Source organism: Myxocyprinus asiaticus, chromosome 8 (genome assembly GCF_019703515.2).
Source record: "Myxocyprinus asiaticus isolate MX2 ecotype Aquarium Trade chromosome 8, UBuf_Myxa_2, whole genome shotgun sequence".
In the NCBI taxonomy this organism is placed as follows: domain Eukaryota; kingdom Metazoa; phylum Chordata; class Actinopteri; order Cypriniformes; family Catostomidae; genus Myxocyprinus; species Myxocyprinus asiaticus.
In genome coordinates this window covers 4,680,717-4,693,153 of record NC_059351.1, presented here as the reverse complement: position 1 = coordinate 4,693,153, position 12,437 = coordinate 4,680,717, and the positions used below count along the sequence as shown (strand labels likewise).

Below are 12,437 nucleotides of genomic sequence, written 5' to 3'. Positions count from 1 at the left end.
CACTCACATTTGAGTTACATGCAAATTATATATTTATCTCATTAAATCGAAGCTTTTGCATTTAAATAATCTCACTAGGACATAATGTGATTTTAATTTGTGGGCTGAAAGATTACGTAATGTCATTCATACATCAGATGGTATCGAATTCTGGTATCTGAGCATTTTTACGAATACGAGTACCAGTACATGAGCGCGGTATCGGGACATCCCTAATAACAACATCCATCAATCACTATGTCAGTATGTTACTGTATGACAATAAACTGTGAAAAAGTCACAACAGACAGGGAAAGTGCGAACTAAACCAGCATGCTGTTTCTCCCAGATGCAGTTGAAATTTAATCTAAGCACTAACTGAACATTTCAAGCAGAATTCTCCATTATTTTTAGAGTACCCGTATTAACTGAGCTTCAGATGTGTGCTTGCCATCTGTGTTGCAGCATGTTGATATCAGATACACTGAAGATGATCCGTGAAGTTCTCGGGCTTGTGAATGTATATGCTTTTTCAAATTTTCCAATTCCTTTTAAAGCTGTTTGTAAGCATAAAATGTTTATACTCTTGTTTTAGTGCAGCAGTTGATTGACAGGTGAGGGGTGGTGATCACAAAACGTTTTAGACCCCATTTAGTCCTGTATTTAGCACTGACCACTTGTGATCGGTCACCATCATCACCTGAAACGCATCTTAATACCAGGTGTAAACGGGGTCTTAGACTTAAGCCTAAAGCCTAAAGCCTATAAGTTATATATACTACATATTAACCCTAACCCACATCCTATAACTCTAAAAGAAAACTTTTCATTAAAAAAAAATGTGTGAATCAAGTATCCAAATGGGGACTGCCCCTAAATGTTCCCAGACATAGGTTTTGTTAGATTTGTCACAATTTTGTTCCCAAACCATAGCTAAGTACATATACAGCACACAAATGCAAACACACCTTCATAGGCTGCTGCGAATCCCTTTCCAACCCAGTTGCTGCTACTGCGGAACTCAATCCACATCCGACTATCTGTAGAGATCAAAACCTCAGGAATTTTATCACCACAGAAACGACCTGCAGGCACACAAACAAACGATAAGAGATGCATCATAAGCATGCCTTGCATTGATGGTACAAATTCTTGGTTAAAACACTCCAGGTGTTGCATGTACCTAGCAGTGGCGCTTTTCTCCAGTATCCATCACGAACCTCGATGTAGTCATACCAGCACAGGCTACTCTTGTACAGGTCCATAGTGGTGAAGTTTAACACTATCTGAAATGAGCAGCACAAATGCAGCTGTCATACACATCAAACCTCACATATTGGATCAGCATTTCTTTATCTAGATCCTCTGGACAATCACAATTACAGGAAGAAATGGACTGAAAAATGCAGATACAAATGAACACTAAACGGTGTAAAGAACCTTAGTAAAGTCTCACACACAGCAAAGGTGTCTTACCTTCTCCCCAGGTGTGACAGAGATTCTCCATACACAGTGTGTGTATGACGGGTATCCATTGGGGTATCCAGGAGACGAGAAATTACCCACTGAGTCCTGCAGTGTTTCACCACAGGCTGGAGAAAGACCAACACAGTAACATAATAAATGTTCATACATACAGATACACATACCACAAGTATAGAAACCATGCAATCTAATTGGTATAATAACAGGTGATTGTAATCACCAAAAGAAAAAATTGTATTGTCTTGTTCCACCAGTTCAATGGCCAAACACACACACACACACACATTAGCTGAAGTAACACAGACCTACTGACTGTTCTAATGAGATCTCAGGAGCCAACCAGTGCATGATTGGGCAGCAGATTCTCTGTTCAAGAGAAGCCAAATCTGCTGCTAACATTTGCCAAATGTTCCTCCCAATTACTGATGTAGCGTATGGCCAAACATTTGTCAGAGAGGCCACTGTTTTTCATCACAGCTAATTGGACAGTGGTTGAGTATGGATGTGCTTTTTAGGAGTCGATTTCAAAGAAAAATAAAGGCACAGTCACACAGCCATCCTACTTTTAAGTCGGCATGAAAAGGAAGTTGCGACCAACTTCTGTATTGTGATGTATTTCTGAGTGATACAGCTTATCAAACAAGAAAAAAATTTAGGGCAGGGATTTGAGTTTATCCATTGGTTGTTGATTGGATTGTGAAAATATGGGCATTACATAGTGGAACAGGGGCAGATCTGAATGCAAGTTTACAGTGGACACACACACACCAACCACTGTGAATTGAGCAGCGATCTCAACACATTTACTATCAAACTGACAACATAAACGCATGAGCACATCGTGGTCTTTGCTTACGAAGAGGCTGTAGCCATTGAAAAACGAGTGAGTAACAGATAATCATATTTTAACATTTTGAATCACAATACATTAAATATAAAGGAAAAAACACTTACTCGTACTGTGCATCACAAGATAACTGCATTCATAAATATAAATAAATTCCAGAAGCTTCCGAAGCATTGTATTCATTAGTGATCACCTCAACCATTCAGGCGTGAAATGTCTCGAACACAACCTCAAATTTGCCGTTATTCCACCTCATTCGAAATGCAAATTCAAGCCAGCTGACCCGTTACCAAGGAAGTTTGGGTTAATGAACGATAGTTTTGAAGGAAAACAGACAAAAACACACCTTGCCATCTTCACCAACATGCGATTGACGAATCGTTCGACTCTGCGCAAGGTTGTGGTATTTTTAAGAAAGAAACAAAAATCTTGTACAATCAGGCCAAAAACAGTCTGACAAAGGAGATTAGAGTGGCTAAAAGAAGCTATTCTATAAAGCTGAAAAAACAGTTTTCAGCTAACAACCCTGCATCAGTGTGGAGAGGCCTGAAAGTCTTTACCAACTACAAGACACCATCACTGACACAACACTGTAGGGAATCAACAACTGGTTGACGGCCTGAATGTGTTTTACTGTAGATTTGAAAAGCCCAGTCACACACCCCACACCCGCTCCGACCTTCACAGCATTTACTCCTCCTGCAACCACCCTCCTCCCCTCTCCTGTTACTCAAACTGAACTGATCTGTGAAGAGGATGTGTGCCGGGTCTTACGAAAAATGAAGACAAGAAAAGCACAGGGCCCAGACGGTGTTTCACGCTCTTGTATAAAATCCTGTGCTGACCAGCTGGTCCCCATCTTCACACAGATCTTCAAATGATCACTGGAGCAGTGTGAAGTTCCCTGCTGCTTCTAATGCTCCACAATCATCCTCGTCCCAAAGATCACAGGAATTAATGACTACAGACCCTTCGCTCTGACGTCTGTGATCATGAAGTCAACTGGTGTTGGCCCACCTGAAGGATATCACTGAACCCTTCCTGGATCCCCTGCAGTTTGCCTATCGAGCAAACACGTCTGTGCATGATGCAGTCAATATGGGACTGCATTACATACTTCATCATCTAGACAGACCAGGGACTTATGCAAGGATACTATTTGTTGACTTCAGTTCAGCTTTTAACACCATCAACCCCGCTCTCCAATGGACTAAATTAACCCAGCTCTCTGTTCCTGCCTCTATCTGTCAGTGGATCACCAGCTTTCTGACAGACAGGCAGCAGCTAGTGAGACTGGGGAAATTCACTTCCAGCACCTTTACGATCAGCACTGGTGCCCCCCAGGGATGTGTGCTCTCCCCACTACTCTTCTCCCTGTATAGCAATGACTGCACCATCATGGACCCCTCTGTCAAGCTCCTGAAATTTGCAGACAACACTACAGTCATTGGCCTCATCCAAGAAGACTATGAGTCTGCATACAGAAGGGAGGTTGAACAGCTGGCCGTCTGGTGCAGTCAAAACAACCTGGAGCTGAGCACACTCAAAACAATGGAGATGATAGGAGGAACACCCCAACACTGACCCCACACACCATTCTGAACAGCACTGTGGCAGCAGTGAAGTCATTCAGGTTCCTGGGCACTACCATCTCACAGGACCTGAAGTGAGAGACCCACTTAGACTAAATTTTCAAAAAGGCCCAGCAGAGGTTGTACTTCCTTCGCCAGCAGAGGAAGTTAAACCTGCCACAGACACTGCTGATACAGTTCTATTTAGCAGTCACTGAGTCTGTCCTCTGCACTTCTATAACTGTCTGGTTTGGTTGAGCTACCAAGTCACCAGAAAACTTCAAAGGTTAGTTCGGACTGCTGAGAGTATTATTGGCGCTCCCCTACCCACCCTGCTAGAACTGTACACATCCAGAATGACGAAAAGGGCTGGCAAAATCACTCTTGACACCATTCACCCAGCACACTTCCTTTTCGAACAGTTGCCCTCTGGCCGGCGCTACAGAGCACTGAGTACCAGAACAGGAACAGTTTTTTCCCTCAGGCCATCCACCTCGTGAACAGTTAAAACTGCCCCCAAATACTTTCCTTTTGTCAATATAACCATGTGCAATATTGAAACCATCCATTCCTACTTATATCCATATTTCATTTATATTCTTTAACCTATCACCTGCACATAACTGTATATAAAAAAAAAAATATTCAAAAACATTATTGCTCTATTGTATATTTCTCTTTTTTATCTGTTACATCTTATTTTTATTTTTTATTTTTTATGTCACTGTATTTATAAATGTTTAAATGTATATGTTTGTATGTATGTATATATGGTTGCATTCTCTTTGCACCGGAAGCTTCTGTCACCATGACAAATTCCTTGTGTGTGTTAGCATACTTGGCAATAAAGGTCATTCTGACTCTGATTAGTAGTAGTAGTAGTATTACAGTGAATGTTACATAAATTTACAGTAGTGATATATTTCTGTCATACTTTTTTCCTGGAAATTAAGCTTTTATTTTGACAGAGCTTTTATTTTGAAGTGTTTCTATGTCATTTTGACCAAGGAGCTCTGACGTTAAGACGGCAGCTTTCCACTCTGGAAAAGCCGGTCGCTAGGTGACTCAAAGTGATTATTAAACCGCAAAAGGCTGCTATTTAATTAAATAAGTATGCACTCTGTATGTGCCTCGTGCTCCAATGTGAATTTGCACTCTGTTTATTGTCATCTGCTACAAATAGAGCATACAATGCTCATGATGGTGTTTTCCCTGTATAAGTCAAGGGGGAGCTTTAACAGGTATGAGCAGCCGGCATCAGCACCACACATTCACAAGCACTCACATTTGAATTACATGCAAACTATATATTTATCTAATTAAATCACAGTTTTTGCGGTTAAACAATCTCACTATAGGACATAATGTGTTGGGTATAATTTGCGGGCTGAATGTTTCCGTAATGACATTCATACATCAGATGGTATCTGAGCATTTTTACGAGTATGAGTACCAGTACATGAGCGCGTTATTGGGACTTCCTTTGTAAATAATGACAAAATTTCCATTGTGGAGGGAACTATTTCTTTAAGCAAAGTGTAAAATGAAAGTGGGCATTCAATTAACATTTGTTTTTCACATAGACAGTAAAAAGAGTGGAAGGTCGATGGAAAGAGAGCTTTTTCTTTCTTTTAAGTGAAGTAGGTCATGCGTCTTACATTTACGCACACACACACACACACACACACACACACACACACACCCACACACACACAGTCCTCAATAGTGCATGAACTCAAACATATAGAAGTGAAGAAACATATAGCAGTGAAGAAACACATAATCTTCTGCCACTTGCATGCGCACACATAATCACACACTCACACACACAGGTAGAAGAGCGAGAGGATCCCATCAAGCTCTCTGTTTGCAAAATGTCAGGGTGGCCCTCTCCTCTTTCCTGAGTGAGACTTAAGCACATGTGCATCATAAAACTGACAAAAACAATGATATCATGCAAGTAAATACACATAGACACCCACACATGCACATATGCATGCAGTATTATCTGGAGGCACTCTTCTCTGCCTATAAAGTGAGATCATCTTCCTTCAGTTAACACCCTTTGGCATTCTTCATTTAGGCCTATAATTTCACTTTTACACACACAGACACACACATTCTGTAAGAAATTGATGGGGGTGGGATGGATGCTTATCACACACACACACACACACACAGCAGGTCTACCTGGGCATCTGTACAGCTTCTTGGCCTGTGATATGTCTCCTTTGCTGAGTCTAGTTCTCTGACCAATTGCAGGCCTGACGCCGTTCTCATCACGAGAGGGAAGAATCGTGTCCAAAAACATTCCTCTGCAAAAGAAAAAGGAAAAGAGAACAATTACAATAATTTACTTAGAGAGTTCTGAATTAAATGACTGAGTGAAATTCATGTGAAAGTTTTTAATGGAGAGACTGAGATAGAGAGGGAGACAGACAGAGGGACAACAAGGGAGACAGATATATAGAAGTCTTACCTGGAGAAAGTGTTTCTGGCATAATGCATGATGCTGTCAAAATCATATGGCTCACCAAGAGAGTTGACATCCCCTGATTCCATCTTGATAAAGTTATACTCCTGACCTGAGTGCACAAACACAAACACATTCAAACAGATCCATTTTTCATTCGGTGTTTGGGATTGACAAGCATATTTACTAACAGAAAATCACTTTGGTTCTAGAATGCAGTTGACACTCTCGTTCATAACCAAACTGCGTGTTAAGCACTATAAAACAGGACTGACAACTGTATTCAGCTGCTGTGTGATTATGAACGTAGCCATATTGAATGGGTCATGCAGAACCTGCTTGAATGTTGTCTCTGATGATGGTCACATGATCATCACGGTCAGGTCGCGTGTGCTCGTGCCAAAAGCCAATTACATGCCCAAGTTCGTGAACAACAATGCCAAACTTGTCACAGTTCTTCCCAATGGATATTGCCTGGGGACCATTGCCACGACGCCCAACGTAGGAGCAACACCTTTAGAAACAATAAAAGTAAAAAAGAATAACAACAATAAATAAAGTAAATGAAAAATATAAAAGTAAATAAAAAATGTCAGCATCTCATCAGCTCATCCCTCTCTATAATAGTACAGGTTCTGATTATGTCAGAGGACTATCATAAAGCATTGTGATGATTTTAAAGAGGGGTTGATGAGCGGAGAGCTGGGCTAACGCTCAGTATTTTGGGTGTCATGGGGTGACAAAGTAATGGTGTGAAAAGATGATGAGAGCTGATTAACGGCAATCAGGGGTAAGCTGAGGTAAGCTCTCAGATTCTTGCTGTGTTGTTTCCTTAACAACAAATACGCAAACATTGTACACTTCTGACCAAGTTCCAGTGCAATGAATAGCAAGACCGAGACAAAGAGGAAGGAGAGAGAGAGGTGGATATTGCTGTGTGTGTGTGGGTTGCATTAAATAGGTGTGAATATTTGGCACATTAGGGTGAATTTTTCCACTTGTTGGTGTTGGTACAAGCCAGCAAATCCGATTTTTATGAATAGCAATATTGTCAGCAGATTCATATCCCTGCTGCTTAATGAATATAGAGTGTTCTGGTCAGCTATGTGTTTTTATTATGTCAATTTACTGTCCTTGGTATGCTGTCCATTCTGATTCATCTTCAGTTTCGAAATAACAACAGCATTTTAGCAAGAGGAGCATATTCATGCTAAATACATGACATGAGCCATCCACTCAAAGAACAGAGGCAGTGCAGTGACTGGCTGAAATTTTTGCAGTACTGTTGTAACAGGAGCCAGCTGGTACGCGATAGCTGTGCGGTATGTGTACACCTCACTGCCCAGGCCTCAAGAAGCGCACTAGCGACTGACGCTAGGGGCTGTAGCCTTCTTGTTAGCGCGCCCGCCTCCCATGCCGGAAACGTTGGTCCGAATCCCATTCGGAGCAGGTCGAGCAGGACCGGTTACACTGTGATGTCAGTGTCTCTGCCATTTCTCAGTGCCAAGATGAAATGTCATGCCCACTGTCCCAGATCTGTAGACAGCAAGCTATTGAAAACTTGCTGTAAAACTTACAGTAATAGTTCTATCGGTATAGAATATTTAAGAAAAAATATTGAGTAAAAATCAGAGTAACATGCTTGCTCCCCTGACAGGTACCATAGCATGTTTTACAGTGTGAAGACCAGGCTGAACAAACATTCACACATTTACAAAGCAATCTAAATGAGCAAATACCATAGAATTCTATTGTTTTTATATAATGTTAATTATAATTAGCTTTATAGAAAAACTGAAGACTAACACTACCCCTAAAAAAAAACATACATATGCTAATCGAAATAAAGGTCGAACCCATGAAGTCAGAGTTCGAGGAATCCAGATAGAATCTCAATAGTCTCCGCTTAAGCATGTCTCAGCCACACACTCACAAAGCAGTAATCTCGATTCCAGTCAGTCACTATTTATAACAGGGATTAGAACACCTTAATCCCTCATTTCATAGCCAATGATACTGTGGAGTACACACACATTCAAACAGATAACAAACAGAGGAAACAGTCTCAAATTAAAACACGTTCATATTTACATCAAAAGAGAAAAAGAAAGGTTTTGTTTTCACTACAATGAAACAAAATTAAAATATTTAAATTGTTACTTGTGTGTAAGCAATTAATACATTTACACACAGATATGCAACCTGCAAATATACTAACTTTAAAAAAATGTATCTTTACGTTTAATGCATATTTACAATAAGTCAAGTAATCATGCCTGTCAGCACTTTCTCAATGTACACATATACACACGTGCACAAGCAAAGTGTCAAATGTTTACAAACACACACGTGCACATACAGAAGTGAAGGTCGAACGGTCTGTGTTCGTGTTTGTCCGTCAGCAGGTTTGTAGCTGAATAACATCTTCTGATTATGACAGATATGACAGCACTGAGATGGATAATATTATGTAACACTCTCTGTTTCTGCTCTAATTTTCCCTTGTCCTTCTTTCTATGATCTTTCAGTCATTTTCTCTATAATCTCTATAACCTCACCTCCCTCTGTCATGTCAATCAGCATCTCTTAATATCCTCTACCTCCATTCATTACACTGAATAACATTCATAGACTCATAAACCTTCTTATCAGTTGTTGTGTTATTACACAATGTTCCATGTGATCAAATAATCAATCAAATGCAAAGTGTTCAGATACAAACAACCACAAACTGCCAACATTATGTTTACCTAGACTTATGCGATTTCCATCTTCCCTTCTCTCTCTCTCTTCCTTGTTAACACACTGTAAGGATTCTATTCCTTAGAACAATGGGCGGTTTGCTCACCGTGGCAATGGGGCAGGAAGGAAAGCCAGGCCGACTGTAGTCGTCTCAGCCGACACTCACTCACTCGCTCTCACAAACACACACACCTTTGTTTTAAGCACACATTTCAGGATACACACATAAAAATGAGACCTGGGTATCTAAGTGTGTTCCTTAATGACCGCTGAGTTTCACTAAACCTTTTTTACTTGCAATATGCATTCATTATTAGTGGCATGTAGATGTCAGGCGTAAAGTCTCTATGACCCCTTATACACCTGGTATTAACATCCTTTTAAGGTGATCCGATCACAAGTAGACAGCACTAAATACAGGAATAAATGGGGTCCAAAACATTTTGTGATCCGATCACTCATTTACAACCTTTTGCTTTTCCCATATGTGTAGGCGTCGGGCTTCTTGAGCCAGGAGTCAAACTCCCCTCTGTCCTGGGCCAGTTTCTCCACCTCGCCGAGAGACTTCCATCTCCTTGCGATCCTGGCGATGTACTCCTCCCACTCGATCCTGAGACGTCCGCGTGTCCTCTTGCCTTCCGGTCTGGCTTGCCATATCTGCCTGAGCTTGCAGTCCTCCGTCATGCGGGTAATGTGTCCCACCCAACTCAGTCCTCGTCGCTCGATGATGCCGCTGATGGGCTCCTGCTTCAGCTCCTCCCTGTTGGCTGTGATGCAGAACTGCATCGCCTTTGTCTTCTTCGCGTAGGTGGTCATGCCGTGGTTCTTGAATGCATGTGCCCACTCTTCCAGGGCCTGCTACAGCTCCTCTTCATTTTCCTTCACTAGAACAATGTCGTCCGCGTTCACCAGAGATTGCAGTTACACCAGTCTCATCCTCCAGTTACCAACTTTCAGTCTCCGTATTCTCTGCCGGCATTGTTTGATCACCTGGTTCATGAAGACCACAAAGAGAAGTGGGCTCAAGTTGTCCCCCTGCTTCACGCCTCTGGCCATCCTAAACTCTTGAGAACACCTGCCGGCTATCCTCATCACCCCTCTCACTCGTGCATAGACACTCCTGATGCATTGTTTCAGGCTCTGGGAGACTCCCTCAGCGTCTAGCACTACCCAGAGTTGTTCCCTTGGCAATGAATCAAAGTAGTACCTTGTAGTCAAAAATGCAGACTGTCTACTCACCTGTCAGTCCAATCTAACGCGCAGTAAGTTTTTTTTTTTTTACTTTTACGTGTTGCTTTAAAGGAAAATAAGTGTCCAAATGGAACATTTTGGAGAAACCCCTACATATACATGCACAAGACTTGGAATTTCTTGGTTTTCCCTGACATCAACATGCAATGACACATATTACATGAAGCGTGCACGTCCAAAGTTCAGTTAAAATTATTTTCTTTTTTTTACAATTTATGCTCCTATTTTCATGATGTGAAGTCATGAAATTAGAGATTGTCCCAAGAAATCAGATCACAAAAGGTCACAGGAGATGTATTTGAAATGTACCAAATGTACACAGCGATCTAGGGGTGGGTGATATGACCCAAATATTATATGACGTTATGAGTAATTTTATATCAAGGTAAAGGTATACATCATGATATAGTCTTTTTTTTTTTTTTTTTTTTTTGTGAAAACATCAGTGATCGAATCAGATGCTAATCCCAGGTGTAAACAGGTGTAGTACTCTCTCAGAGTCAGACCCACAAGGATTATAATGAAGGGAATAATATAAATGTGTGCACCTTTTATAACTTTTATACATATTTCCTGGAAGGAAAAAAAAGTAATGTTATTATAGAGGACACACAGACACACACCCGCAGGGTCTGTAGGTGAAGACAATGTAGCTCTCCTCATCAGTTTTCTCAATGAAAGTCACACACGTTTGTTTCTCCCAGTGTCTCATTGCTTGTTTTAACATGGCCCTCTGACTTCCTGTGAAATTCACACAGAAATCATTACATGTAAATCACAACATTCATATGGCAATGATAAACGCCAGCACACTAAGGTCCCTTACCAGTGAAGTTTCCTCCTATGACGTAAGGGATGACTCCTCCGGGCCAGATCTTCTCTGCTCGGGATGTGGCAGCGCGTGGCACTCGAGACTTCATACCTTTGCCGCTGTTTACACTTCTACCTCCAGCCTTAGATTTTGGCACATCTTTACTGCTGTTCACCGGCCACGACTCTACAACACAAAGAGAATATAGAATGATACAAACCATCTAAAGCTGCCATCAAATATTATGTTGGGTCCTGAGTGAATTTCACTTTGCTTTTATTTATAAACTTCATTGCATTTTCATGTAACTTTTTACTTTTTTATTTGGGTTCTAAATATCAGCCTTATCAAATCAAATGCCAAACTACATCTAGCAATAAGTGATGGCATTATAGATATTAACTTCTGAAACATGTCTCACTGTAAAACTCAGGCAGAGTTTATTCTCTAAAGGTTAAATACACACATTTATGAGCAGTAATTGCAATGACAACCATCTTGCCGACACATGACTTCGCAATCCACATGACTCAAATGCAATTAATTAGTGAAGACACTAAAAGAACAGTGGATAACATAATGAGATAAGTATGATAAAGTATGACCTATTGAACCAGGAAATCCATAGAAATGATAATGTTTTAATAAAGATATTAAATTAATTGTCCTACAACAGTGTTTATAAAACTAACCTGCATATAAAAACCTTAACCAAAAAGACTTGAAACTTGACTTGGACTCTGTATCAAAGACTTGTTAACATGTTTGTTTATTGCACATGAAGATGTTTTACTGTAGTTCTTGTCATGTGATGTCTGATTTGTCAGGTGTTGTAAGGTCTTATCAAAGTGTTATGTCTGCTCATGTGTAAACACTTACCGAAGCCTAAACGTCGTATTCTGTCCAGCAACAGATATAATGAGCCTCTCTTCTTGCTAGGATTATGTTCTCCAAGACCACCTGAGAGAAAGGAATGTAGAGTATTATGCAAATAAGAATCTGTGTTAGTGTTGTTTAAATGTTACATGAACATTGTCTGTAGTTGGAGGCAGACAGAGCCAAGAGAGATGTGTGAAATTCCTTTCACTGGCTTTCTTCCATTTTCACACCTATTTTATCCCTCTGTCCTCACCTCTCCTCATCCCTCCATTCACTGTCCTCGTCTCCTTCATTCAACATCTCACCTACTGTTTTCTTGCACTCCCAGGGTTCTCACTGAACATCTCTATTCACACATCTCTGTTCCTCTGATCTCTTCCTATCCCATTTACTGTCTCT

The 12,437-nt window shown here is 40.7% G+C and overlaps 1 protein-coding gene across 2 annotated transcripts in view; it reads right to left on the bottom strand.

Annotated features, from left to right (window-relative positions):
• Positions 1-12,437, bottom strand: part of LOC127444491 (dorsal-ventral patterning tolloid-like protein 1) — a 61,966-nt gene that overhangs the window by 30,162 nt on the left and 19,367 nt on the right. The window contains exons 1-10 of one of the 2 annotated variants that reach the window (XM_051703863.1): positions 12,292-12,341; positions 12,039-12,119; positions 11,175-11,345; positions 10,972-11,089; positions 6,691-6,869; positions 6,362-6,467; positions 6,073-6,197; positions 1,456-1,571; positions 1,163-1,265; positions 948-1,064 (exon numbers count right to left, since the gene is read on the bottom strand). In XM_051703863.1, coding sequence (XP_051559823.1) covers positions 948-1,064; positions 1,163-1,265; positions 1,456-1,571; positions 6,073-6,197; positions 6,362-6,467; positions 6,691-6,869; positions 10,972-11,089; positions 11,175-11,345; positions 12,039-12,119; positions 12,292-12,331 — 1,156 coding nt within the window. In that variant the 5' untranslated portion in view covers positions 12,332-12,341. Of the gene's footprint in view, positions 1-947; positions 1,065-1,162; positions 1,266-1,455; positions 1,572-6,072; positions 6,198-6,361; positions 6,468-6,690; positions 6,870-10,971; positions 11,090-11,174; positions 11,346-12,038; positions 12,120-12,291; positions 12,342-12,437 lie in introns of those variants that run through there. The other variant, XM_051703862.1, reaches the window with a different exon arrangement.